Source organism: Haliotis rufescens, unplaced genomic scaffold (genome assembly GCF_023055435.1).
Source record: "Haliotis rufescens isolate VD_foot unplaced genomic scaffold, xgHalRufe1.0.p SCAF_67, whole genome shotgun sequence".
Classification (NCBI taxonomy): Eukaryota; Metazoa; Mollusca; class Gastropoda; order Lepetellida; family Haliotidae; genus Haliotis; species Haliotis rufescens.
The window spans coordinates 33,457-59,158 of NW_025964358.1; the positions used below are offsets into that span (position 1 = coordinate 33,457).

The 25,702-nt window shown below is 42.2% G+C and overlaps 1 protein-coding gene and 1 long non-coding RNA gene across 2 annotated transcripts in view; one reads left to right on the forward strand and one right to left on the reverse strand.

Moving 5' to 3' along the window:
• The window catches only part of LOC124110691, a 317,539-nt gene that overhangs the window by 15,782 nt on the left and 276,055 nt on the right, over positions 1–25,702 (forward strand). The window lies entirely within an intron of this gene.
• On the reverse strand, positions 2,384–6,663 carry LOC124110684. The gene is made up of 3 exons (XM_046470025.2): positions 6,177–6,663; positions 5,864–5,975; positions 2,384–3,802 (listed from the first exon to the last, which is right to left on the reverse strand). The coding sequence occupies exons 1-3, from the start codon at positions 6,543–6,545 to the stop codon at positions 3,411–3,413; spliced, it is 873 nt and encodes a 290-aa protein (XP_046325981.2). The 5' UTR covers positions 6,546–6,663; the 3' UTR covers positions 2,384–3,410.

Below are 25,702 nucleotides of genomic sequence, written 5' to 3' on the forward strand. Positions count from 1 at the left end.
CTAGAATATTGTTAAAACCATACTCACTCACGCTCTCTTCTCCTTAGAAACCACATAAACAATGACACTGAAACATCACATACTTGTTCCAATGATGTCAGATGTGTTAACCAAATATTTCAGTAATGCTGTTATTTCTTGTAATATTCATTGCATTTTCTTTAAATAGTTCTATTTAGCAGAATGACAATGCTTTCAGCAAATACTGTTAGATGACTGGCTTTGTTGATGTTTCAAACTGTTGACTACATGTGTTGATGTGTTTGTGAGCTACGGTGCTTAGTCAATTGTTTTTACATAAACATATGTTTTTTCACACTTCAGAGCTGCCATAGATTACCGGATGTATGTTGGGGTTGAGGAAGCAATAATTCTCATTCTGATGGATGTGCTGAATAAAACCTATGAAGAAGTCAATCGCGGGTGTAAATCAACAGAAGATGATGCCAGTCAAGTTCCAGGGAGGGGTGTCCACATCACTGTGGATGACGAATAATGACGGTTTGGTTCACACAGGGAGGATTAAAATGCCTCTGTTATACAGGATGACTGACTTGCTGGATGTGTTGTGATGATTGTGCTTGCACACTGATGTCAACAACCACCTCTTTACAAGAAGTAAAAAGATTAAAGTAATTTGATGTATATGAACCATAGTGATATGTCATTTTGTGAAATTAGTATTTCTTTGTGTGACAATGTGTGAATTTATTAAGGCTGGGGCGGGTGATTCGGGTACCCGGGTCGGGTGGGTACTGAGTAGGACCCGGGTACCCACAGGACTACCCGGACGCGTGGTTAGTGACGTGATGTATTGTTTAATGTCAAAAATTATCTAGAACTCTATGCTTACACAAGTCACAAATGTCCGCATTTCTTTCTGACTATGCACCCTTTCCTTCTGACTTAAGTTTTTCTGTTGGCTGCTGATAGTGAATCCCATTTCTAACTTGTGATCAGAATATGAATGCTATTGATCAGTATTTCGAACTTTAAGAGATTTTTGACTATATTATTACTCATCTCCCCTGGACCAGAAATGGGATAACGCCTATAAACTGGACAAATAATGGAATCCGAAGTTCACTCGTTCCCGACATGTACATTTAGCGATACGGCTAATTGTGAGAACGGGGTCTACTAGATTGGAAGGATATTGTGACTTGATGTAAAGAGATGTATTTAAAAACAAACAACACTGTACCAGAGAACTAGTGATTGTTGTGGGATCAATGACCTGGCCATCGAATTACAGTGGCATTCAGCAAGGCGGATATAGATCACTTGTAGTGAATACGTTATTCAGCATTTGTGATAGCGCCTTTGGTAATTATCGTTCTATATCAAAGTGGGATTTTAGCTCTTCAGTTTAACTGTGTCATATATCACACATATCATGAACGTGTGTGATGATGACGTGTGTGGTTAACAATAAAATGATTGATTTGGGCTGGATGTCGTTTTGAACGTCGGGTTGGACCCTATGAGTGTCTATAGATGCTACCTCAAACCGTTTGAGTGAGTGAGTGAGTGAGTGATTGAGTGAGTTGGGCTTAACACCGCATTGACTAGTATTTCAGCCTTGTCACCGTGAGGAGAGGTGAGGTGAGGTGAAATGGGGTTTAACGTCGCGTCCAAGATTATTGCACTTATATAGCGACATGCATGTACGTGTGTGTGTTTGTGTGGCTGCTTGTACTAGTCCGGACTGATGCCGATTTATAGTGCTAGCTCACTGAGATACCATGCCACATGAATACCCCACTCAGACACAGTATACTGACTCCGAGCCGACCAGTCCTTGTTTTAGCCCCTTAATGCCGAGCGCCAGACAGGATAACAACAAGTACCATCTTTTAACGTCTTTTGGTATGACGCGGTCGGGGATCGAACCCCGGACCTTCCGCTCTCCGGGCGGACGCTCTACCACTAGACCACGGAGGCGGTCAGGAGAGCATGTCTTAGCCATTTACACTATGATGTGAATCAACGGGATCGGATATGTTCCAATCTGAATCATAAGGATAAAGATAATAATAATAAAAACACAGCAACTTCTGAAAATATGCTTACATTATATATTCGGCAATAAGTTTATTAACAAATTTAGTTAACTATATCATAAGATGACAATGCATTTAAAGTCACGAATGAGTTACGAATTATACCGACACCTCCCGAATTAACCTGGGTCCTGGACGTCAGTTTGATACAATAGTTATTTCAATTGTATTAGACACTTGAAATTACTTTAGCGGTAACAGATGATTGCTTAATTATTTGGTATTCATTATGCATAGACATATGTGCTATTTTATGGGAATTCATTTGATTTTATACAAAATGCAACATAACACCCTGTGCACAAACTAGACAATTGTCGTTGGAATTTATACTCTTTATTCCCAGTTGGGATTGCACATCACAACAATACATTCCCAATAACAATGAACTGACTGTACAACGCGAGTAACTCAAAAATGGTTAAAGCAAGCATTGAAGCTGAGCAAGAGAGTCGGTCGCAGTTATAATCCTCGTCAACAAAACGTGTGCCATAATGATAGGTCGCATTGGAGACTTAATTATGTGTTTCTACAATCAGATGAAATACTACAATACTGAATTAACAAAGTCTGACTTTTGTATTATGGGAGAATGTAGATATGGTCCTGTGTTTCTACAATCAGATGAAATACTACAATACTAACATAACAAAGTATGACTTTTGTATCATAGTGGAATGTAGATATGGTCCGTCATTCACCAAACGAAGATAATCACCAGAATGATTGAGACGCTTTCAAGAGTATTTCTGCAAAGCTTCACTCGACAGGAATACCAACGAGTGACACAGGAATGTCGAGGATTATAATCGAGATCAGCAGGTCCCTTGGCAGCTAAGGGAGGTAAATCTAGAGAGTGAGTAGCAGGAAATTAGACCATTAACCACTACTGCGACTTTAAAGGTAGCCACTGAAGCTCATTCCAAGCGCTGCCTTAGTTCAAAACGTGCCTTTAGTAGCTTATCATGAGCAATAAGCGGTAGTATGATACTAGTACTGATGCAGACAGGGAATTCCAATCTTCATATATTGGTCACGTGTCACTTACAATCTTCTAGCCGTTGAGTAGATCTCGATGACTTCCTTCAGAGTTGAAATGAGTGAGTGAGTATGGTTTACGCTACCTTCAGCAATATTCCAGCAATATATCGGCGGGTGACATCAGAATGGGCTTCACGCATTGTACCCATGTCGGGAATCGAACCCGGGTCCTCGGCGTGACGAGCGAACGCTTTAACCACGAGGCTACCCGACCACCCCTGTTAACATGATACGAAGCCTGAATTATAGTTATTCATATTGATGTGACGGTTATATCTTGTTATTGGTCACATTTCTAAACTGATATTACAACATGTGGACACCAAAATAATTAGCAGGTGGAAATGTGTATACCAAGGACGTGTTTGACAAGCTGACAAATAGTTCATCATTTTTTTTCAATTTCAAATTTGCCGCCAAGAAACTGTTGGTGAACTGCCCATGTCTTTCCTTCAATGTCGTCTTGCCCATGAGGAGAAGGTGGCTGTCTGTGTCTATGTGGTCAGAGTTGTACTTCTGGACGCTGTGGACAATGTTCAGGTCGTCGTTTGTGACGACGTCGCTACGTATTGTAAGGAAGGAGTAGATGTAGTACACGCCGTCACGTGGCACATGTAGACGTCCGTTGCTATAGGTAACATTCCCAGTCACGTGTGCCGTCCCATACCCAGGGGAGGAGTCCCACTGGAGATGTTGATCTGATGGGAAGAGAAATAAAGTCATAATTTGTAGACTTTTAATCAGTGTGGTGAGTGAGTGAGTGGGTGCGTGCATTAGATTCTGGCACACAGAGAAATGAAACCCAGAGATTTGAGGCCCTGAACGAGTGGTTGAGTGAGTGAGTGTTTGAGTGGTTGAGTGGTTGAGTGAGTGAGTGAGTGCGTGCATTAGATTCTGGCACACAGAGAAATGGGAGTGAGTGATTGAGGGAGTGAGTGGCTGGGTTAGTTGAGTCAGTAAGTGAGTGAGTGAGTGGGTAAGCGGGTGGGTGAGTGAGTAGGTAAGGTGGATGTTTGGGTTTGGGATGAATGAGTGAGTTGGTAGGTGTGTGAGTGGGGAAGAGAGTGGTTGAGTGGGTAGATATTTGGGTTTTGTAGGAATGAGTGAGTTGGTGGGTGGGTCGGTGAGTGGGAGAGAGAGTGGGTGGGTGAGTCAGTGGGTGGGTGGTTGTTTGGGTTTTGTTGGAATGAGTGAGTTGGTGGGTGGGTCGGTGAGTGGGGGAGAGAGTGGTCGGGTGACTGGGTGGGTGGGTAGATATTTGGGTTTTGTAGGAATGAGTGAGTTGGTGGGTGGGTCGGTGAGTGTGGGAGAGAGTGGTTGGGTGACTGGGTGGGTGAGTCAGTGGGTGGGTGGATGTTTGGGTTTTGTAGGAATGAGTGAGTTGGTGGGTGGGTCGGTGAGTGGGTGATAGAGCGGAAGGGTGACTGGGTGGGTGAGTCAGTGGGTGGGTGGTTGTTTGGGTTTTGGATGAATGAGTGAGTTGGTGGGTGGGTCGGTGAGTGAGTGGGTGGTTGAGTGAATTGGTGGGTCATTTGGGTCAGTAAGTGAGGGGGTCGGTGGGTGTGTGAGTGGGTTGGTGGATGTTTGAGTTTTGTGTGAATGAGTAAGTTGGTTGTTGGGTCGGTGAGTGGGTATTCGGGGTTGGGATGAATGAGTGAGTGGGGGAGAGAGTAGGAGAGTGGGTGAATCAGTGGGTTGGTGGATGTTTGGGTTTTGTATGAATGATTTGGTGGGTGGGTCGGTGAGTGTGGGAGAGAATGGGTGGGTTACTGGGTGGGTGAGTCAGTGGGTGGGTGAGTCAGTGGGTGGGTGAGGGACTGGGTGGGTCAGTTGGGTCAGTAAGTGAGTGAGTGGGTGGGTTGGTAGGTGGGTGAGTGAGTGAATAATGCGGCGTTTTTGGGGTGAGTGGTTGATCGGGCCAATGAGTGAGTGAGTGAGATCCTGTCACACACAGATTTGAGGAGACTCAGATGACACAGCCACCCGGATCAGGCGACAGTGAAAACATTATTCTGATTCAGTTGATATTGTGTACTGTACTTAATAACTGAAGCTTTCAGACCATACCTAGCGTAAGAAGGAGTAAACTTTACCCTGAATACAGTCCCCACTCACAGTATTTGAATAAGAAGTGTTCAACTTCCTTGTAACGATATTCAGATCTCGTGTCAGTTCTGAGAAATCCCCTATGCGCAATGGCGTGTGTGACTTCCTGGTAGCGGTTAAAAGGGTCCACTAAATTAACAACTGTAGGAGATGTTTATATATAGCATGTCAGCAAACATACACCGGACTCCCTGTTTGTATACGACACTCTTTGTTTGAAATATTAATGTGTGCAAAGCAAGAAGTTTGATCAAATCTTATCTGCGGCTTATTCACAAGTATGTAGTGAGTGTGTTGTTGTGCAGAAGATAGTTGCTGTGTACCCAAACGGAACGCCATTGTGGCTCTGAAGAGTAGGCTTGTTTATGTACTGTAAAACAGGTCCCTATTCTACAAATGACCAAATCGTGTTCACTGTTAATAGTGATCATATTATTTTTCTCTTTGTATACCTTGAAATATACCATTACTAAATTCATGACATTATATTAGTCTCTATATATGCTTGTTTGTGAGTGATTGATTGAGTGAGTGAGTGGAGGTTAAGGCTTTGTACAGTTGCAACGTCACTCATTATCACGTGGTCTTTAATGTTCAATTCATCAAGCAGTGTGTGAGTGAGTGAAACATTGGACTTAAAGAAGCATACAGACCTGGGACGCTGTTTGTATGAAGATACAGATGCGCCGCCGGTCTGTCATGGTTCATGTGAAGGTCACCACTTCTGTTTTCACCGTTGAGGTCATGGTAATATTCTCTGACTACCTAAACACAAAAGAAATATGTGCAATCGTTATTTTGCTTACAATGCCTTTTACAAATTATAACAACATAACCGTCATACCAACAAACATTTACATGCAGAGCTTTTGAATGTCCTTGACCTAGAAGACGATTAGCCACCTGTGGTGAAGAATTATATTTTCTTGGATATGATTATTTAGAACACTAAAAACAAACACTTACAATATTCATATACATGCCGAGACCCTCAGTATTCTCCAGACAGCAAAATGAACCTTGACCCAGCATAACGACCTTGACCTGATTCTCCAAAGGTGATCTTGAAAGGTCAGGGACGTTCAGAGAGTCACATGACACACAGACAGAATCAGCAATATCCGGTCGCTTAACCTCGCCTGTAGCAAACGGCGCAGCATGCTCTTTGTGTGTCATCTTGTAGACAATAAATGCACCCAATCCTCCATTTAAAAACATCGATAAAATAAGCACAACAAAACACATGGAAGATGAACACCAGGGTCGGCATTTCTGTGGGCCTTTCTTGTCAATAAAATGGATTTCTTCATAATGCGTTTGAGGAGCAACTTCCATGTTGTGGGTCTGTTTAACGAACACCCCTGCTACAGCCCTGTGTCTACGGTTGGAAGGCTCAACGTCAGTCGGCAGTTACCCGCCAGGGAACCTAGTGTGACTCAACATGGTTTGTCCAGGAAAAACGTCCTGGTTTATTAATAGCACCAAGGCAGGTAAACCGAGAGACAGACGGGTGTTGCATGGGGCCTATTTAGAGTTCGTAAGATGCCCAAGTCTAGATTACAACAGAGTACACTGAAACGTACACTCCATTATCACCGTAATGTAAATTTTAAGTGTTATTTTCAAGATGCATCATGAACTAGTCACACGGGACACGGGAATTTCAACCTCCTTGTATCTCACCTGTGCTATGGTAGGCAACTCTAGGACTACTGTCTTGTTAACGCATGCTGCCAGGGCACCACCGTCATTGCCGCGGGGGGTAGGGTTGAGTTAACGCATGTTGTCAGGGCACCACCGTCATTGCGGTGGGGGGTAGGGTTGAGTTAACGCATGTTGTCAGGGCACCACCGTCATTGCGGTGGGGGGTAGGGTTGAGTTAACGCATGTTGTCAGGGCACCACCGTCATTGCGGTGGGGGGTAGGGTTGAGTTAACGCATGTTGTCAGGGCACCACCGTCATTGCGGTAGGGGGTAGGATTGAGTTAACGCATGTTGTCAGGGCACCACCGTCATTGCGGTGGAGGGTAGGGTTGAGTTAACGCATGTTGTCAGGGCACCACCGTCATTGCGGTGGGGGGTAGGGTTGAGTTAACGCATGTTGTCAGGGCACCACCGTCATTGCCGTAGGGGGTAGGGTTGAGTTAACGCATGTTGTCAGGGCACCACCGTCATTGCCGTAGGGGGTAGGGTTGAGTTAACGCATGTTGTCAGGGCACCACCGTCATTGCGGTGGGGGGGGGGTAGGGTTGAGTTAACGCATGTTGTCAGGGCACCACCGTCATTGCGGTGGGGGGTAGGGTTGAGTTAACGCATGTTGTCAGGGCACCACCGTCATTGCGGTGGGGGGTAGGACTGAGTTAACGCATGTTGTCAGGGCACCACCGTCATTGCGGTGGGGGGTAGGGTTGAGTTAACGCATGTTGTCAGGGCAACACCGTCATTGCGGTAGGGGGTAGGGTTGAGTTAACGCATGTTGTCAGGGCAACACCGTCATTGCGGTAGGGGGTAGGGTTGAGTTAACGCATGTTGTCAGGGCAACACCGTCATTGCGGTGGGGGGTAGGGTTGAGTTAACGCATGTTGTCAGGGCACCACCGTCATTGCGGTAGGGGGTAGGGTTGAGTTAACGCATGTTGTCAGGGCACCACCGTCATTGCGGTGGGGGGTAGGGTTGAGTTAACGCATGTTGTCAGGGCACCACCGTCATTGCGGTGGGGGGTAGGACTGAGTTAACGCATGTTGTCAGGGCACCACCGTCATTGCGGTAGGGGGTAGGGTTGAGTTAACGCATGTTGTCAGGGCAACACCGTCATTGCGGTGGGGGGTAGGGTTGAGTTAACGCATGTTGTCAGGGCAACACCGTCATTGCGGTGGGGGGTAGGGTTGAGTTAACGCATGTTGTCAGGGCACCACCGTCATTGCGGTAGGGGGTAGGGTTGAGTTAACGCATGTTGTCAGGGCACCACCGTCATTGCGGTGGGGGGTAGGGTTGAGTTAACGCATGTTGTCAGGGCACCACCGTCATTGCGGTAGGGGGTAGGGTTGAGTTAACGCATGTTGTCAGGGCAACACCGTCATTGTGGTGGGGGGTAGGGTTGAGTTAACGCATGTTGTCAGGGCACCACCGTCATTGCGGTGGGGGGTAGGGTTGAGTTAACGCATGTTGTCAGGGCACCACCGTCATTGCGGTAGGGGGTAGGATTGAGTTAACGCATGTTGTCAGGGCACCACCGTCATTGCGGTGGAGGGTAGGGTTGAGTTAACGCATGTTGTCAGGGCACCACCGTCATTGCGGTGGGGGGTAGGGTTGAGTTAACGCATGTTGTCAGGGCACCACCGTCATTGCCGTAGGGGGTAGGGTTGAGTTAACGCATGTTGTCAGGGCACCACCGTCATTGCCGTAGGGGGTAGGGTTGAGTTAACGCATGTTGTCAGGGCACCACCGTCATTGCGGTGGGGGGGGGGGTAGGGTTGAGTTAACGCATGTTGTCAGGGCACCACCGTCATTGCGGTGGGGGGTAGGGTTGAGTTAACGCATGTTGTCAGGGCACCACCGTCATTGCGGTGGGGGGTAGGACTGAGTTAACGCATGTTGTCAGGGCACCACCGTCATTGCGGTGGGGGGTAGGGTTGAGTTAACGCATGTTGTCAGGGCAACACCGTCATTGCGGTAGGGGGTAGGGTTGAGTTAACGCATGTTGTCAGGGCAACACCGTCATTGCGGTAGGGGGTAGGGTTGAGTTAACGCATGTTGTCAGGGCAACACCGTCATTGCGGTGGGGGGTAGGGTTGAGTTAACGCATGTTGTCAGGGCACCACCGTCATTGCGGTAGGGGGTAGGGTTGAGTTAACGCATGTTGTCAGGGCACCACCGTCATTGCGGTGGGGGGTAGGACTGAGTTAACGCATGTTGTCAGGGCACCACCGTCATTGCGGTGGGGGGTAGGGTTGAGTTAACGCATGTTGTCAGGGCACCACCGTCATTGCGGTGGGGGGTAGGGTTGAGTTAACGCATGTTGTCAGGGCACCACCGTCATTGTGTGTGTGTGTGTGTGTGTGTGTGGGGGGGGGGGGGGGGGGGGGGGGGCTGATTTGGGCGATAACACTACTCCTATTAATTATGATGATAACAACAATGACACTATCACTACTACTACTCCTACTACTACTACTACTACTACTACTGTTACTACTACTACTACTACTACTATTACTACTATTACTGTTACTACTACTACTGCTACTACTAATAATAACAATAACACAAATAATGGCGTGGCTCGATCCTGTTATTACTTCGTCTTCGCCATGTTTGTGGTTTTGGATCAGAGGTCCATCCATGGCACGACACAGAATATGTAGAGGGCGTCATGGAAAATGACAATTATATAATTCTTTGGAATAGACCCAAACCTGACCTTGTCCCTTTTGTTAAATACAACGAAATCATTTACATTATTAAATTCACTGTCCCTTTTGACACTAAAGTGGTTGACAGCGGCCTGTAGGCAAACGAGTGTGGACCAGGCAATCCAGTGATTGACATCATGAGCAATGATCCACGCTACGGGATACTGTGACATGCATCAACCAAGTCAGCGAGCCTTACCACCCGATCCCGCTAGTCGCCTCTCACGGCAAGCATGGGTTGCTGAAGTGAGTGAGTGAGTGAATATGGTTTTACGCCGCTTTTAGCAATATTCCAGCAATATCACGGCGGGGGACACCAGAAATGGGCTTCACACACTGTACTCATGCAGGAATCGAACCGAGCGAATGCTTTAACCACTAAGCTACCCCACCGCGTCGGGTTGCTGACGACCAATTCTAACCCGGATGTTCACGGGACACGCTGTAAGGTTGTTGGTTTGTTGTTTAACGCCGCACTCAGCAATAGTTCAGCTATATGATGGCGGTCTGTAAATAATCGAGGCTGGACCAGATAATCCAGTGATTAATATCATGAGCATCGATCCATGCAATTGGGATCGATGACATGCATCAACCAAGTCAGAGAGCCTGACCACCCGATCCCGTTCGTCGTCTTTTACGACAAGTATAGTCGCCACTTACGGCAAGCATGGGTTGCTGAAGACCTATTCTACCCCGGAATCACACGCTGTAAGGCGATGATGGCACACATTGTGAGCACCTGACCCTCATTAGTTTTACACGACAAGCACTGGCCACTGGAGACTCCTTCTGTTCCTGAGTTCCCCTGGGTAGCTTGGCTTGGAAGCTTGGTACGCCACAGTACTTGTAATGACGATACAACAACACTATCCTCTTACCCCTAGAAAAGCATTTCCTCTGAAAATTGATCGGAGAAATATCATCAGGGAGAAGATTCAAACGTTTCTTCCGGACCATATCAAGGCTCCAAACGTTTAACAAGGCTGACTTCAATTTTCTAAACTGATTGGTGCCACTTGCGATCGCAAGTGTTGTAAATTGATTCCTGTTAGAAAACACCCGAGGGTATCTTTCCATGTCAGTGAGTGAGTATGTATTACGCCGCTTTTAGCAATATTCCAGCAATATCACGGCAGGGGACACCAGAAATGGGCTTCACACATTGTAGCCATGTCGGGAATCGAACCCGGGTCTTCGGCGTGGCGAGCGACCGCTTTAACCACTAGGCTACCCGACCGCCCCCTTACCATGTCAGATATTGTGGACACGTGTCTCCAGTATGGTTAAATTCTTGCTGTCAAAACTGTTTGAGAGGGCGACTTGCTTGTCCATTGTCCACCGGAGGCCTCTTGGATGAAATCTCGCTGAGAAACATTCATTCTGAACCGTGTGTCGCCAACTTCTATTTTAACAAATTTCTCCACGTTTACAAATGGTAATTCTGATGAATTCCAAAGAGTCCTCGTCATATTGAGTTCTCGTCATACTGAGTTCTCGCCATATTGAGTTTTTATCATACTGAGTTCTCGTCATGCTGAGTTTTTGTCATGCTGAGTTCTCGTCATACTGAGTTTTGTCATACTTTGCATTTGAGAACAATAACGTGAACAGTGATGTATGTATGTACGTTTGTTTGTTTGTTTTTTAACGCCGCACTCAGCAATATTCCTGCTCTATAGATTACGGCGGTCTGTAAATAATCGAGTCTGGGCCAGACAATACAGTGATAGATATCATGAGCATCGACCCACGCAATTGGGATACGATGACATGCATCAACCAAGTCAGCGAGCCTCACCGCCCGATCCAGTTAGTCGCCTCTTGCTACAAGCACAGACGCCTTTCAGGGCGGGCATGGCAAGTATGCTGAAGGCCTATTCCACCCGGATCTTCACGGGTCTTAAATGTATGTACTAAATGTTACATGCGTAATGCCATACTCATGATTAAAACACATCTGTGACGTCATTCTATTGTTTGAACGCTCCATTATTTTTCAGGAATGGGGAGTTGCTTGTCAACTGTACATTATCTTGAGGCAGCGTTTGAACTTTTCAAATATTTTCAACTACAGAATAGTTTGTCAAAGTGTAAAAGTAGGGATGAGTTTTAAGTAGGGGAATATCCTCGTAACTCTCCATTCCTTAAAATTAATGGGCCTCGGCCCCTGCGGGGCCTCTGCTCCATTATTTTTAAGGAATGGAGAGTTACTCGGACATTCCCCTCTACGTAATTATTGCCTTTCACGCCCCGACAGCAAATTTACAGTCACAGCACGATAACATGTAAAATTTAATAATCGGGGACATGTTTTGTTTGTTTGTTTGTTGTCTCAGGAATATTGAGACCTGCATCACATCGGGCATTCCTCCAACATTAAGCTGACACGTCGGGATATCCTGTGATACAATCTTCACTTTTAGATATGTCACTTCGTCAACTCAAGTATTCAGTGTATCAAACTACACCGTGCCTTGTGATCCTTCATCCATATTACTTTCATTCATCTCACAAATATGGCATTGTTTGTTCGTCTCAGGAATGATCCACGTTTGTTTTTTTTTTTGTTTAACGCCGCACTCAGCATTATTCAAGCTATATACCTGTAAAGACAACAAGAGGAATGAACCAGTAGGAGGTGCCATGGCTGCAGTCAGTTATTTAACCATCCTTTCAATCAGGATGTTGACTGTCGACTCATGGAACCCTGTAACTGATAACCGACAGGTTTAAACATGATTTGTGTGTGACATTTACAGGCTATGTGCTCTTGCCTTGGAGTGAGTGAGTTGTTTGTAACGCCGCTGTTAACAGTATTCCAGTAACACCAGGGCGTGGCATTGGGAGAGAGCCTGAAGTGATGCCGGTCTTAGGCGTTGACTGCTTTGGTGAAATCAACGAGGACGGGTATGGGATTCGAACCCACAATCATAGGTTTCTGGTATGATCAAGGGACGCAACTTTGCACAGCGAATTGTGACGCCTCATACAAACTGGGTCAGTCGTGCCCCTATACCCCCATCCCCCGCGCCTCCATCCCCGTTGTCGGACTACTTTCATATTCCTTGATTTTCCCAGCACTATATAATCACCTTTCAATGGACACACTCAGTACCGATAGAGGACAGTTAACGTGTTCGCCAGCAACACTCGCGTCAATCGTGTCCTCTGTGATGGCATCTTGAACGCCATGTCAATATCTCACCAGGCATTGAGACTTGCTGGTGAGACTTGCTGGTGAGACTTACTGGTGAGAGTTGCTGGTGAGACAGAACTCCTCATCTCCTCCATCCAAACAAACTCTTAGATAGTATTGGGGGATATCCATTGCCTCAGAGAAGTCTCCCGAGGTGAGTGAGTGGTTTTGGTTTAACGCCGCTTTGAACAGTATTTCCTCTACATCACGGCGTGTCGGCTTGATGTGGCAATAGAGCCCGAAGTGATGCAGTTCTTAAACGATAAAAACACTTGAGTGAAACCCACGAGCACGGCTATGGTTGGGACAAACATATAAGTTATTTAGTAATTCTCCATTTATCAGCGTCTTATGTAAAGAATATACACCTCGCTTCAATGTACGTTATCATATAGATTTGTTCTCGGCACAGTTTTACCGCTTTGTTGTGAATGCATACAGGCGATCTGTTTCCGATCTAGTCTAATAATCTAATTTTAGGAAATACCCGTGTTGGGACTGCCCTTTGCGAATGATAATCATAGGCTTCATTCAAACAGCTTTACAACTGCAGCATATGTATTCCTCGTTGTACCAGGTGGCCAGGTGTTCTCTATACAACAAAAGCACCATAGCTGGGTAGGTGGGGTGGCGAAGTAGTATAAGCATTTCCTCATCACACCAAAGACCCGAGTTCGATTCCCCTCAAGGGTACAATAATTGAAGCCGATTTAAGGTGGCATGTTGGTTTGTTCCAAGACGTGATATTGACGAACTGCTGCAAGACACCGCTAAGACACCGATGGGGTAGGGTGTTCTCACCTTTTCGCGAACACCTGGTGTCTTCACTAATTGATCGTGATTCATCAACTCATGCTTAATCGTAAAAAAGGACTCTGCCTTTAGCAGAGATTTTGTTATGATTATGGAAAGTAAACTTTCAGTTCTTTTTAAGCCTGCGTAAACAGTCAAATCAACAGAATTGGTTTTCAGAGTCGTCTCACGGTATCGGGTGGTCAGGATCGCTGACTTGGTTGATACATGTTATCTAACAGTTGCGTAGATCCATGCTCAGGATGTCATTCACTGGATTGTCTGGTCCAGACTCGATTATTTACAGACCGCAGAGATATTTCTCAGTGCGACGTTAAACAACAAGCAATATCTCGTGAACGAGCGGGAGCCAATAAAGGGACACAACTCGTGTCTCCTTATTGACAAGAGCCGACCCACACTCTTCAGTGTTGAGTGAAATTGATTTCATTCCACAGCGTTGATAACAATTCGTGTTGAAAGATCACATTTGAAAATATTTAATTGAACTGAACACCATGAGCTTTTCTGTATTCAACATCATCATCATCATCATCAACCGCGTCTTCACTAAGCTCCGACAAAGTGTATGACGGGTTAGCTGGTGTGCCACTCTCGCTTCCACAAATATTTCCAACTTTAGTCTTGTCAGATTTTCAGAATAAATCAACAGAAAAATAACACTATGGCGTCCTCAAGATATCTCGTAGCTGAGGCAACGTTTGTTGTTCCGTTTTTTATGCTGTGGTTGTCATCTTCGGCGTCGAGAAGGCAGTTGTTGCACTAATTGCCTCTAATTGAGGTGGACAAGTAATTGTAAACAAGAAATTACCCGTGAAGAGAGCGTATTTTGTTTGGAATATTTAACTTTTAAGACTTTGTGTGATTTCTAAGAAAGACGCTTTTAACTGCGGAAGCGCTGCCAATTCATTGTGTACAGTCATATCGATGTTATTGTACTTTTAACGATTGGATTGATGAGTAAGGATTTGTAAATGTATGAAAAATTGAAGGTACATAGCTTCAGGCTTCAGCAAATTCATTTCTCAAACAAATGTGACAAAGCCCTTTTCATGACCATAAGATTTCTTTGCTAAAAGCAGAGGCCATTGTGCGATTCCGACTGAAAATCACATCACGGATCTAAATAACGGTTATTTGAGTCCCTGATAATGTGTATAGGCTCTGAATGAACCTCCAACAATGAGCTTATCCTGCCCCACCGGTGCCACCGTCATAAACACATGCAAAGGCAACTCAAGTGTTCACCTTACAAAGCTCAAGTGAACATTTGGTGCAAGTCAAAATAGGAAAACGCAATAGGTATTTATTTTTGTCACGGATGCGAGCGAGTATGGTTTAACGCCGTTTTTATCAATATTCCAGCGATATCACGGCGGGAGACACCTTAAATGGGCTTCACACATTGTACCTATGTCAGGAATCGAACCCGGATCTTCGGCGTGACGAGCGAACGCTTTAACCAATAGGCTACCCGACCGCCCCCGTTAAATTTGGAAACGTCATCCACATATTCACATAAAACGTTTTGAAGGCATCACTAAGGCCGTGAATGTTGCCAAATGCTGGAAACCAAAGGCTGGAGCTGCTGGAATATTGCTCGACATGAACGGAAAGTTGACTGTAGAAAGCCGAAGTCTTCGTTTTTTCTCTCACAGTCTTGTGGATGTTAACCTGTTAACCTTTGAAAGCTTTTCATTTTTCGATCCGAGAAATCTGTCCAACCCGCGAAATTTGGGCAATACAACGTGCGTGCGTGCGTGTGTGTATGTGTGTTAGTATACGTATGTGTGCGTGTGTGTACGTACGTGTATTATAGTGCTAACCCACTACAAAACAGACATCATGCCGCAGTTTAACACGGACTCCCCACTCAAACACAGAATACTGACTCCGAGGCGACCAGTCCTTGATGTATCCGCTGTGGGTAATATATATACTTAATACGCTAATGCATGATGTGTGTACGCAAATGTAAAATATAAATACCTTAGCATTTCAAGTGTAGTCTGAACGTTCACGTTTACCGCGCACACTGTCGCAGCGTATTGTGCATCTGAGCTTGGATAACTAAATATCTTTCTGCGCATACAACTAGTGAGTGAGTTGTGTTTAACGCCGCTTTTAACAGTATTTCAGTTATATCACGGCGTGTCAGCTTAATGTGAGAGGGAAGCCCGAAGTGTTTCAGGTCTCAGACGTTTACCACGTCGGTGAAACCCACGAGCACGGGTATGGTGCTGACAAACCTACAAACATAATCTGCTCGAACCGGGATTTGAATCCACAATCATAGGATTCTGGCGTGCCCAAGGGACGCAACTCTGCATATAACTAACGCATAAACTATAGGGAAGTTAAACCACCAACAATATCACCTACGTACAATCAGATACGGCGATGACTGATAATTCTGTGTGATCTGTAAGAGTAAACGTCTTCTAATTTCCGAGCAACGTAACTCAAAACGATAAACATTAATTCAAATTTAACCAAAACACATCACAAACTTAACAACGAAAAAGCAAAAATATATTTTTTCTAAAGAAGGAAGGCAAGTTCAGACAAGCGCAGTTGAGCCGACCTAATCACCCACATCTTATTATTCCCTTTGTTGTCTTATATCAACTCCTTGCGATATACATGTAGTATACCCCACACCTTATTATTCATTTGTTGTCTTATATCAACTCCTTGCGATATACATATAGTATACCCCACACGATGTAAACCTCTGACTCACTGACTCGACGCTCGAAAAGAAATGTATTCAAGAATATGTCTGCGACTTAGGTACCTGATATTATAAAGGATTGGGTTGTAGCCAAAATTGTACGTGTCGTTGTATAATGCATTGGATGACTGATAGCTACTGGATTAAGCCGACTCGACGATTCAGGAAAAATAATCTCTGTCTCACATTTACTTGAAATAAAACTTTGTCTCAAAAACATAGAGAAATATTTTACATGTCTTTGCGATACCACTGTATACGTTGAGATCATGGATACATTTCAAAGCGATCCAAAACCACAGCAAAATTTATATAAACTGCTGGGCAAAAGAAAATATACATTTGAAAATTGGATTTGACCACACAGCTACAAACGTTATCAAAACGTTACTAGGCTGACTTGTTGTAAGATACTTATTGATAATTATGTAATATGTTATATGTAATGTTGGTTATGATACTCGTATAAAATACATCGCAATCGAAACAAAAAACATTTCTTGTTTGTTTCATTTTGAACAACCATCAAACATGGGTGTATACTTTCTTTTGTCCGACAGTGTACTTAGTACTTAGTACATGTATGATATGAGAGTACCAAGGCTCACTTTGTGTATATTTTATATTAATCGGGGAAAGAAGAAGTTATAATGTATAATGAACCGATTATCGTTAAGGATCATGGGTATTTGGGAGATATTGAACCGATTATCGTCAATGATCACGGATATTTTGGGGGATATTGAACCGATTATCGTTAAGGATCACGGATATTTTGGGGGATATTGAACCGATTATCGTTAAGGATCATGGATATTTTGGGGGATATTGAACCGATTATCGTTAAGTACGAGGGGCGATTGATAAGTTGTGAGCCTACCTCTGAAGGAGTGTGGCACGGATGAATTCCTTTGTGGTGGTGATAGACTGATCAAGTACAGGGACATACACAGGAGGATTGTTGTATAGGACACATTATTTAGTTTAGTATAAGCTATTGACTGCAAGGGGGGTTATGAGATGACTTAAAATGGAGAAACAGGAAAAGCGAGCTGTTATCAAATACCTTTACAAGAAAGGCTTAACACCCAATGCCATATATGAGGATATGTTATCCACACTAGGGGAAGATGCCCCGTCATATGCAACAGTGAAAAGATGGGTGGCAGAGTTTAAACGTGGGCGATCGAGCACTGATGATGAACCCCGTCCTGGTCCACCTGTTGTGTCTTCAACACCTGAAATGGCACAGCGAATCCTGGAGATAGTCATGGACGACCGACGAGTGACACAGCGACAGATAGCCAACTTAGTGGACATCTCTCAGGAGCGAGTGCATTTCATTCTGACAGATATTCTAGGAATGCACAAGGTTTCTGCTCGATGGGTCCCCAAACTGTTGACAGCTGATCAGAAACGTCAAAGAGAGAAGCTTTTTGAAGGTGATCCAGATAACTTTCTCAAACGATTTGTTACAATGGACGAAACATGGGTCCACCACTTTGAACCTGAATCAAACCAACAGTCTAAACAGCGGAAACATGTCACATCTCCTACTCCACAAAGAAAGCATAGTCTGTGCCTTCAGCTGGGAAAGTCATGGCATCCTTGTTTTGGGATTCTGAAGGTGTGATCATGGTGGACTGGCTTCCTAAAGGTTGTTTGTGGGGTTTGGGTGGGTGTGGGGGTGAGGTTTAGTCAGTGTTTAGCGTTTCAAAACGTACAATTGTTTTTCTTTGTAAGGGGGAACTAAACACAACACAATACGGTTTTTTCATAACTTTTAACGATATATTTGAGTTAAATATTTTTGGGGGAAACCTGCGTGAAAAATAAAACATTCACCCGTTTAGTGGTGTATATTGTTTTAGAAACAGCCCAAACCCGCAGCCATTTCACCTTCCCTAGAATATCAAATCCTAATTTCCATAGGTCTCTCTGTCGATGACCGGTCTTTTTGATATTTTTTTAATTATATTCCTATAGATTATATTGTAACGGACTCTGATTATAGCAGAGAATAATTTTGATTATGGAAATGGTTGTGTCGCTACATTTAAACTCGCAGAGAGCATGCAATACTGTACCGACATCAACAGTTCACGACATGAGAACAAAGATATTAACAGCAGTTGAAGTAAGGAAGCCGCAAGCATCAACCACAAAGAAACTAAACCGTTCCAATTTTTAAAACAAGAAAAAAACGACAGAAGCGGCATTAGAATACCCTCGTGTGGAAAGGCCATGCGAAATACACATAGTATGGAACATCGTTTTCCTCATCTAGAAACAAGTTCGAGTGCTCACATTGAACGCTTTCTTGTTCATTCACCAACACCCCGATGACTGCCTGTGACTGTGACGCATGTTTGAAAGGCGCGTTCGTCAATACGGGTGAATACAAACGAGGTAACTATGCCAGATTCATCCCCAGGCTGTGAGCTACAGGGGTGGGAGGTAATATTTAAGGGGTCTTTATCTCAAAATAACAGATGCTCGAGATAGTTTGAATAATACGACACAATTTGTGACGGTTATTCAAACAGGAGCTCAGGCTTAACGATTTTGCGCTCGGTTTAAGTATGTCAGAATATTACGGTCGTGTGTTTGAAGATTATTGTAACCACAAATACTTTTGTATCCCGGTAAAGCGCAATTTAAATGAAACGTTTGTGTAAAGGTATTTTACAAGACACACCTTTGAAATTCAAAGCGTCTCATGGTTATTTTATTAATATCGCAACAGAAAACGAAATCGATTCCCGTCCTGTATAGCTTCATTGGTTCATTCATGATGAAATAATATTGAAAAGTGTTATTGTTTACTATGTCTTTTATAACATGAAATAAACAGTAAACAAGCGTAATAGGAACATGAACATGACAAACCATAAACAAAGACACAACAACATTGGTAGAATAAACAAGACTTAAAATACATCTAAAGATTCTTTCGTCTAACTAAACTAATGGGCAAAAGAAAGTATACGCCTATATCTGATGGTGGTTAAAATAGAAGAAACAAGAATTGGTTATTCCATGTGATGTATTTGATACGAGTATTATAATTGTGTTTGGGGTGTTTTACAACTGTTTTTGGTCTGGTAACGTTTTAATAAGGTTTGTAATTGTTTGGTCAAATTCCAATTTTTAAGTGTATATTTCCTTTTGTATAGTAGTTTATTATTAGCTATCCGTGATTTGTGAGTAATTTTACAAAGTAAATCAAAATCAAAATTTCATACTGATACAACTTCACTCTTTTCCAAAAGCATTATTATGACGACGCAAAATTTTGATCAAGAAGAGACTTGACAGTACTGGTGAGAAGGTGACATGTTAGGAGAAGGTAAGACAACATTATAGTTAACAGTTTGGGCGGGTCAGACGTATCGACCTTATCTGTCTCCATCACCATCAGAAGATTTCTTTGTACAACAATAAACCTTTTCTTGTCCAAATGTTTACTTCAGTTCTTAAACATGACACCCCAGCGCTCTTTAATTACAAAATATTTCGTAATTGTTCATCTATTTGTTGAACATTCCGCAGCATCAGATACAACAATGATTTCTACTGGACAAGTACAGATTTGCTGGCGGACCTGTTGAATGTACAGAACGATATGATTGGATGTTCACGGTGCCATTCACAAGGGGGCGTGTCTTGGTGTCATATTCGTCAAATGAATGAATAATTATGTGTAATGCTGCCATGAACAAAAGTTGTGGTACACTTTAATAGTGAGAGTTCCTTTAAGTTTCTTACTTCTCACCAAGCGCTCCTAGCAGTGACCGTGTTCATGAATAGCGTGTGTATGCCGTCTATAGCGCAGCCGCATATTCAAGGATTAGGATCTGATCAAATACTTTATAACTGAAAATGAAATGACAAACATCAGACTAATTTCAAGCAAATGGAATACTGTCAAACGGAACATTGTCAATCTAAAGGATTAAACTTAATAAAAAAACAAGATTATTTTTTTCTGTATTTACCGTACATTTATTATCAAATAAAATCTGCATGGAAGTATATTTCACAGTTTTGAAGGTTCCATGAATATCTCAACTTAGCACCACATCGCGGTAATCCTGTGATCAATACGCGCTTCATGTCCGTGTACATAGTTCTCGTTTTACTCAAACGAAACAACTATCCCTTTTACCTTACAAATCATACACGATTTAACGTTGTGTTGGAACATTTTTACAGTACCACAGAATTCCACCTTGGTTCGGAAATATTTCTCGAGTTGCTACAAACCAGAAGCCGCACTAAACAGAGTTCACTAGATAACATCACTAAACCCGGAAATCCTAAGTATTCCAAAGCGTAAAAAGTTCGTAAACTTGCTCTGTGATTTTGTAATGATGCTTGGAGTGACATGCACTTTATTCAATTTCCTGAGAAACTTCACTTGTTTTACACAATAGAGGAATACTATGTTTATTCGTTAGGTATACATTCAGCTATGCTTCAAGGATACCGCCGACATGTAAAGTCCGTGTTTAAATATGTATACTACACTTGTTTTACACCATAGAGGAATACTATGTTTATTCGTTAGGTATACACTCAGCTATGCTTCAAGGATACCGCCGACATGTAAAGTCCGTGTTTAAATATGCATACTACACTTGTTTTACACCATGGAGGAATACTATGTTTATTCGTTAGGTATACACTCAGCTATGCTTCAAGGATACCGCTGACATGTAAAGTCCGTGTTTAAATATGTATACTACACTTGTTTTACACCATGGAGGAATACTATGTTTATTCGTTAGGTATACATTCAGCTATGCTTCAAGGATACCGCCGACATGTAAAGTCCGTGTTTAAATATGTATACTACACTTGTTTTACACCATAGAGGAATACTATGTTTATTCGTTAGGTATACACTCAGCTATGCTTCAAGGATACCGCCGACATGTAAAGTCCGTGTTTAAATATGCATACTACACTTGTTTTACACCATGGAGGAATACTATGTTTATTCGTTAGGTATACACTCAGCTATGCTTCAAGGATACCGCTGACATGTAAAGTCCGTGTTTAAATATGTATACTACACTTGTTTTACACCATGGAGGAATACTATGTTTATTCGTTAGGTATACATTCAGCTATGCTTCAAGGATACCGCCGACATGTAAAGTCCGTGTTTAAATATGTATACTACACTTGTTTTACACCATAGAGGAATACTATGTTTATTCGTTAGGTATTCACTCAGCTATGCTTCGAGGATACCGCCGACATGAAAAGTCCGTGTTTAAATATGTATACTACATTTGTTTTACACCATAGAGGAATACTATGTTTATTCGTTAGGTATACATTCAGCTATGATTCAAGGATACCGCCGACATGTAAAGTCCGTGTTTAAATATGTATACCACTCTTGTTTTACACCATAGAGGAATACTATGTTTATTCGTTAGGTATACACTCAGCTATGCTTCAAGGATACCGCCGACATGTAAAGTCCGTGTTTTAATATCTATACTACACTTGTTTTACACCATAGAGGAATACTATGTTTATTCGTTAGGTATACATTCAGAGATGCTTCAAGGATACCGCTGACATGTAAAGTCCGTGTTTAAATATGTATACTACACTTGTTTTACACCATAGAGGAGTACTGTGTTTATTCGTTAGGTATTCACTCAGCTATGCTTCAAGGATACCGCCGACTTGTAAAGTCCGTGTTTAAATATGTATACTACACTTGTTTTACACCATAGAGGAATACTATGTTTATTCGTTAGGTATACACTCAGCTATGCTTCAAGGATACCGCTGACATGTAAAGTCCGTGTTTAAATATGTATACTACACTTGTTTTACACCATAGAGGAATACTATGTTTATTCGTTAGGTATACACCCAGCTATGCTTCAAGGATACCGCCGACATGAAAAGTCCGTGTTTAAATATGTATACCACACTTGTTTTACACCATAGAGGAATACTATGTTTATTCGTTAGGTATACACCCAGCTATGCTTCAAGGATACCGCCGACATGTAAAGTCCGTGTTTAAATATGTATACCACACTTGTTTTACACCATAGAGGAATACTATGTTTATTCGTTAGGTATACACCCAGCTATGCTTCAAGGATACCGCCGACATGTAAAGTCCGTGTTTAAATATGTATACCACTGCGTTAGTCGCTGAAAGTCAACACCATCGTCCTCCCATACAAAATATTCCTGAGAAGCTTATCCGAAGATGGTTTTAAAGGATTTGCTATTAATGCCACAACTTACTGATGGCGACATATGATCCACAGTCAACAGGTAGTGATGACAGTGGGGTAATGTGATCGCTACAGGTAAATCACTCAGCCTTCGAGGAATGGACGGCTCAGGTAGATATTTTACCTGTTATCAGTGTTGTGAATATCAACCTCTCACAATCTCCGGTTCAGAGATATAGAGTTACACACTGTCTTGTTTAGGAGTTAAGTCAAGGATATATCCCCGGTGGGCAGGGATGGATGGATCTCCGTGTGTGTCATACACGTTGTATGAAGTACATTGCCTCTACTACGACGTTAAAACTGAAAAATACCCACATAAATCTTACCGAGATATTCTGAAACATTTTTTGACACGAAAGGGACCTTTAGACATAAACGGATGTTTTTTGCCTGATACGTAAAAGCACGGCCTACATTACCGGAATCGATTGTCGGTGAAGGTAGTTACTGTTTTTTAGGCCTTCAATAGTTGAACGAATAATTCCTCCACATGGCAGAGCCTCATTTTTACATCTAGGTCGAAATGCTGACAGTAACCTCAATAAACTGCCGGGCAAAAGAAAGTAGACACATAAAAATTGAATTTGACCACAAAAATACAACAGTTATCGTAAGGTTACTAGGCCTAAAACAGTCGCAGAAACACTGCAATCTTGAGGTCCAAAACACAACTATGACTATGTATCAAATACACCAGCATCGTATAACCATTTGTTGGTTATTTTATTTTTAGCCAGCATTAACATGGGCGTATACTTTCTTTTGCCCGGCAATTTATATTGTCAGAATTTGTACTCAAGGTAAATGACCTACACCAGCATCATCGTTCCGCTACAACACAGCCATTATACCATCACAGTAACAGGAATACCACAATTTGTCACATTGTAAATGATATACTACAAAAAGAGTTAATACACGTTTGGGCATGGTTCGCACTTTCATACAACTTGGAAATAAACAAACAACGCTATGGAATTTTCTACACAAATTCAGACAGTTGACGAAGATGAAGACGAATGTCTTTGGTCTGTCCACTTTCAGAACCTCCCGGCAAAAACTGTCAGAACTTATGCCACAACGACTGATGCACTGGTTAATGGTCTTACCTTATATTAAAAACAACATCTTTATCACTTACACAAAAAACACCTCTGTGCACATTGATATGAATGTTAAAGCTGTCATTAAAAAATATATAAAATAATCCATACATACGTAAAGTTCTGTCATTAAAATATATATAAAATAATCCATACATACGTAAAGTTCTGTCATTAAAAAATATATAAAATAATCCATACATACGTTAAGTTGTATGAATACAAATTGTACTCTGAGCCAGGAATAATCTTGAATCTGGACTAAGACATAAAACCTTATCTTGCTTCAACAGGTATGATATCAAAGAAAGACCTGCACACCAGCTCGTTGTTTAAATTAGGCATGTATCGTTCAATGCTTGTTGTATATTCGACGGTTGTGAATGTGTGCAATGTGTAGTTTTTAGCATTCAAATGATCAATGTTGACAGTTTGTAGTTCAATCTTTTTGTACCCGAAATGGTTCCAAATTGGTTGTCCTGGTTTTCGAATATTCGGGAAGCATTTTCATGCTAGGTTCCACGTCTATCTAATCACAAATCAGATCCAAGCTTCACTGTTTTATGGTAGAATGGCAGTAAGACCGCTATACACAGAGACACTCTGATTATTGACTTTTTTAACTACCGAATAATCGTTTGTTTCGCTCATATTTCAAGAATATATGGAAATAGAAAATGCCAATTTGCCTGAAGAATTGTTTGCAAATTGCTATATATTTTGAAAGAATAATTGTTTTTTGTAAAGTGGGTCGTAAATATTTGCCCGGAATATTTAATTATCCATAAAATGGTTGTCATTATTCAAGAAATATTCGCTGAAATATCTTGTGTATCAATATGTAAATTTTCAATTCCATAACTACGTTTTATAGCTGTATTAACATTTTAGTATTTCTTATTTTTCGAGGAGTAAATGTTACCAAGACTGTGTTTACCTGAGAGAGTGTATTAAATATGAGTTTCAATTTGATACATATGTGTAAAACGTAGTGTATTGAAATCGTGCCCAAATATGATCAACTTCAAAAATGAAAGTGTTAATTTATATACGGTCAGTGTCTAAATTATATTGGAAAATCAAGCAACATTTTTTTTCGCTCGCTGTCAGTTGCATTTGAATATTAGCTCATTAATATTGGTGACATCAACCTCATCTACATCTAGATCTGTAATACAATATCATATGATCTTAGAATAATGCAAACTGCCATAGACAAAATGCCATACTTCGAGACCAAAACGTGACAACTATTTAAATTTGAGGCACGTTTATGAACATTTCCTTCAAATAGAATTACCTTTCAGTGATCGAAAAAACAACGCGAATACAACACTAAAAATGAAACGAATATGTAAATCAGTAAAGCAATGGCAGCTCACTTAATAGCGAATCATACTGAGCAAGTATTCTGTATGTGAAAATGTATCTGAAAACGAATGGAATTGACGTTGCATATATATCCAGGCACCAAGTGTGTCAGCCCGTCAGTATTTCATTTCTCTAGTTAGTGTTTTTCCACAACCAATATTTTTTCAATCAAACACATTTTGAGGACATTTGCTGGAAGCGAAACAAACAAGCAGGCAAATAAGTCACGATTTGTCCACATCACCTATATGCAGGTCAGTTGCCATGGAAACCGCACCTCACACGTGTATATTCCATTCGCTACATCAGAATCTTGTCGAAGACTTAAATTCGGCGAAATACATTAAACTCTGTATAAGTAGCAACGTTACAATCCATGAAGATGCGTGATACATTATCCAGTGTGATGTGTCGCTGGACCTGTTTTGATTACTGACAAAATGTTTAACAAGATCTGATATTTGCGGGTGCCTGCTTTTTGATTGGATGCGTGCAGGGGTAACCTCAGTGACTGGTGTAATTGGGAATACGATGCCTTTGCACGTGAGACATTTCCATACACACCCGTCACGGTCCATCCAG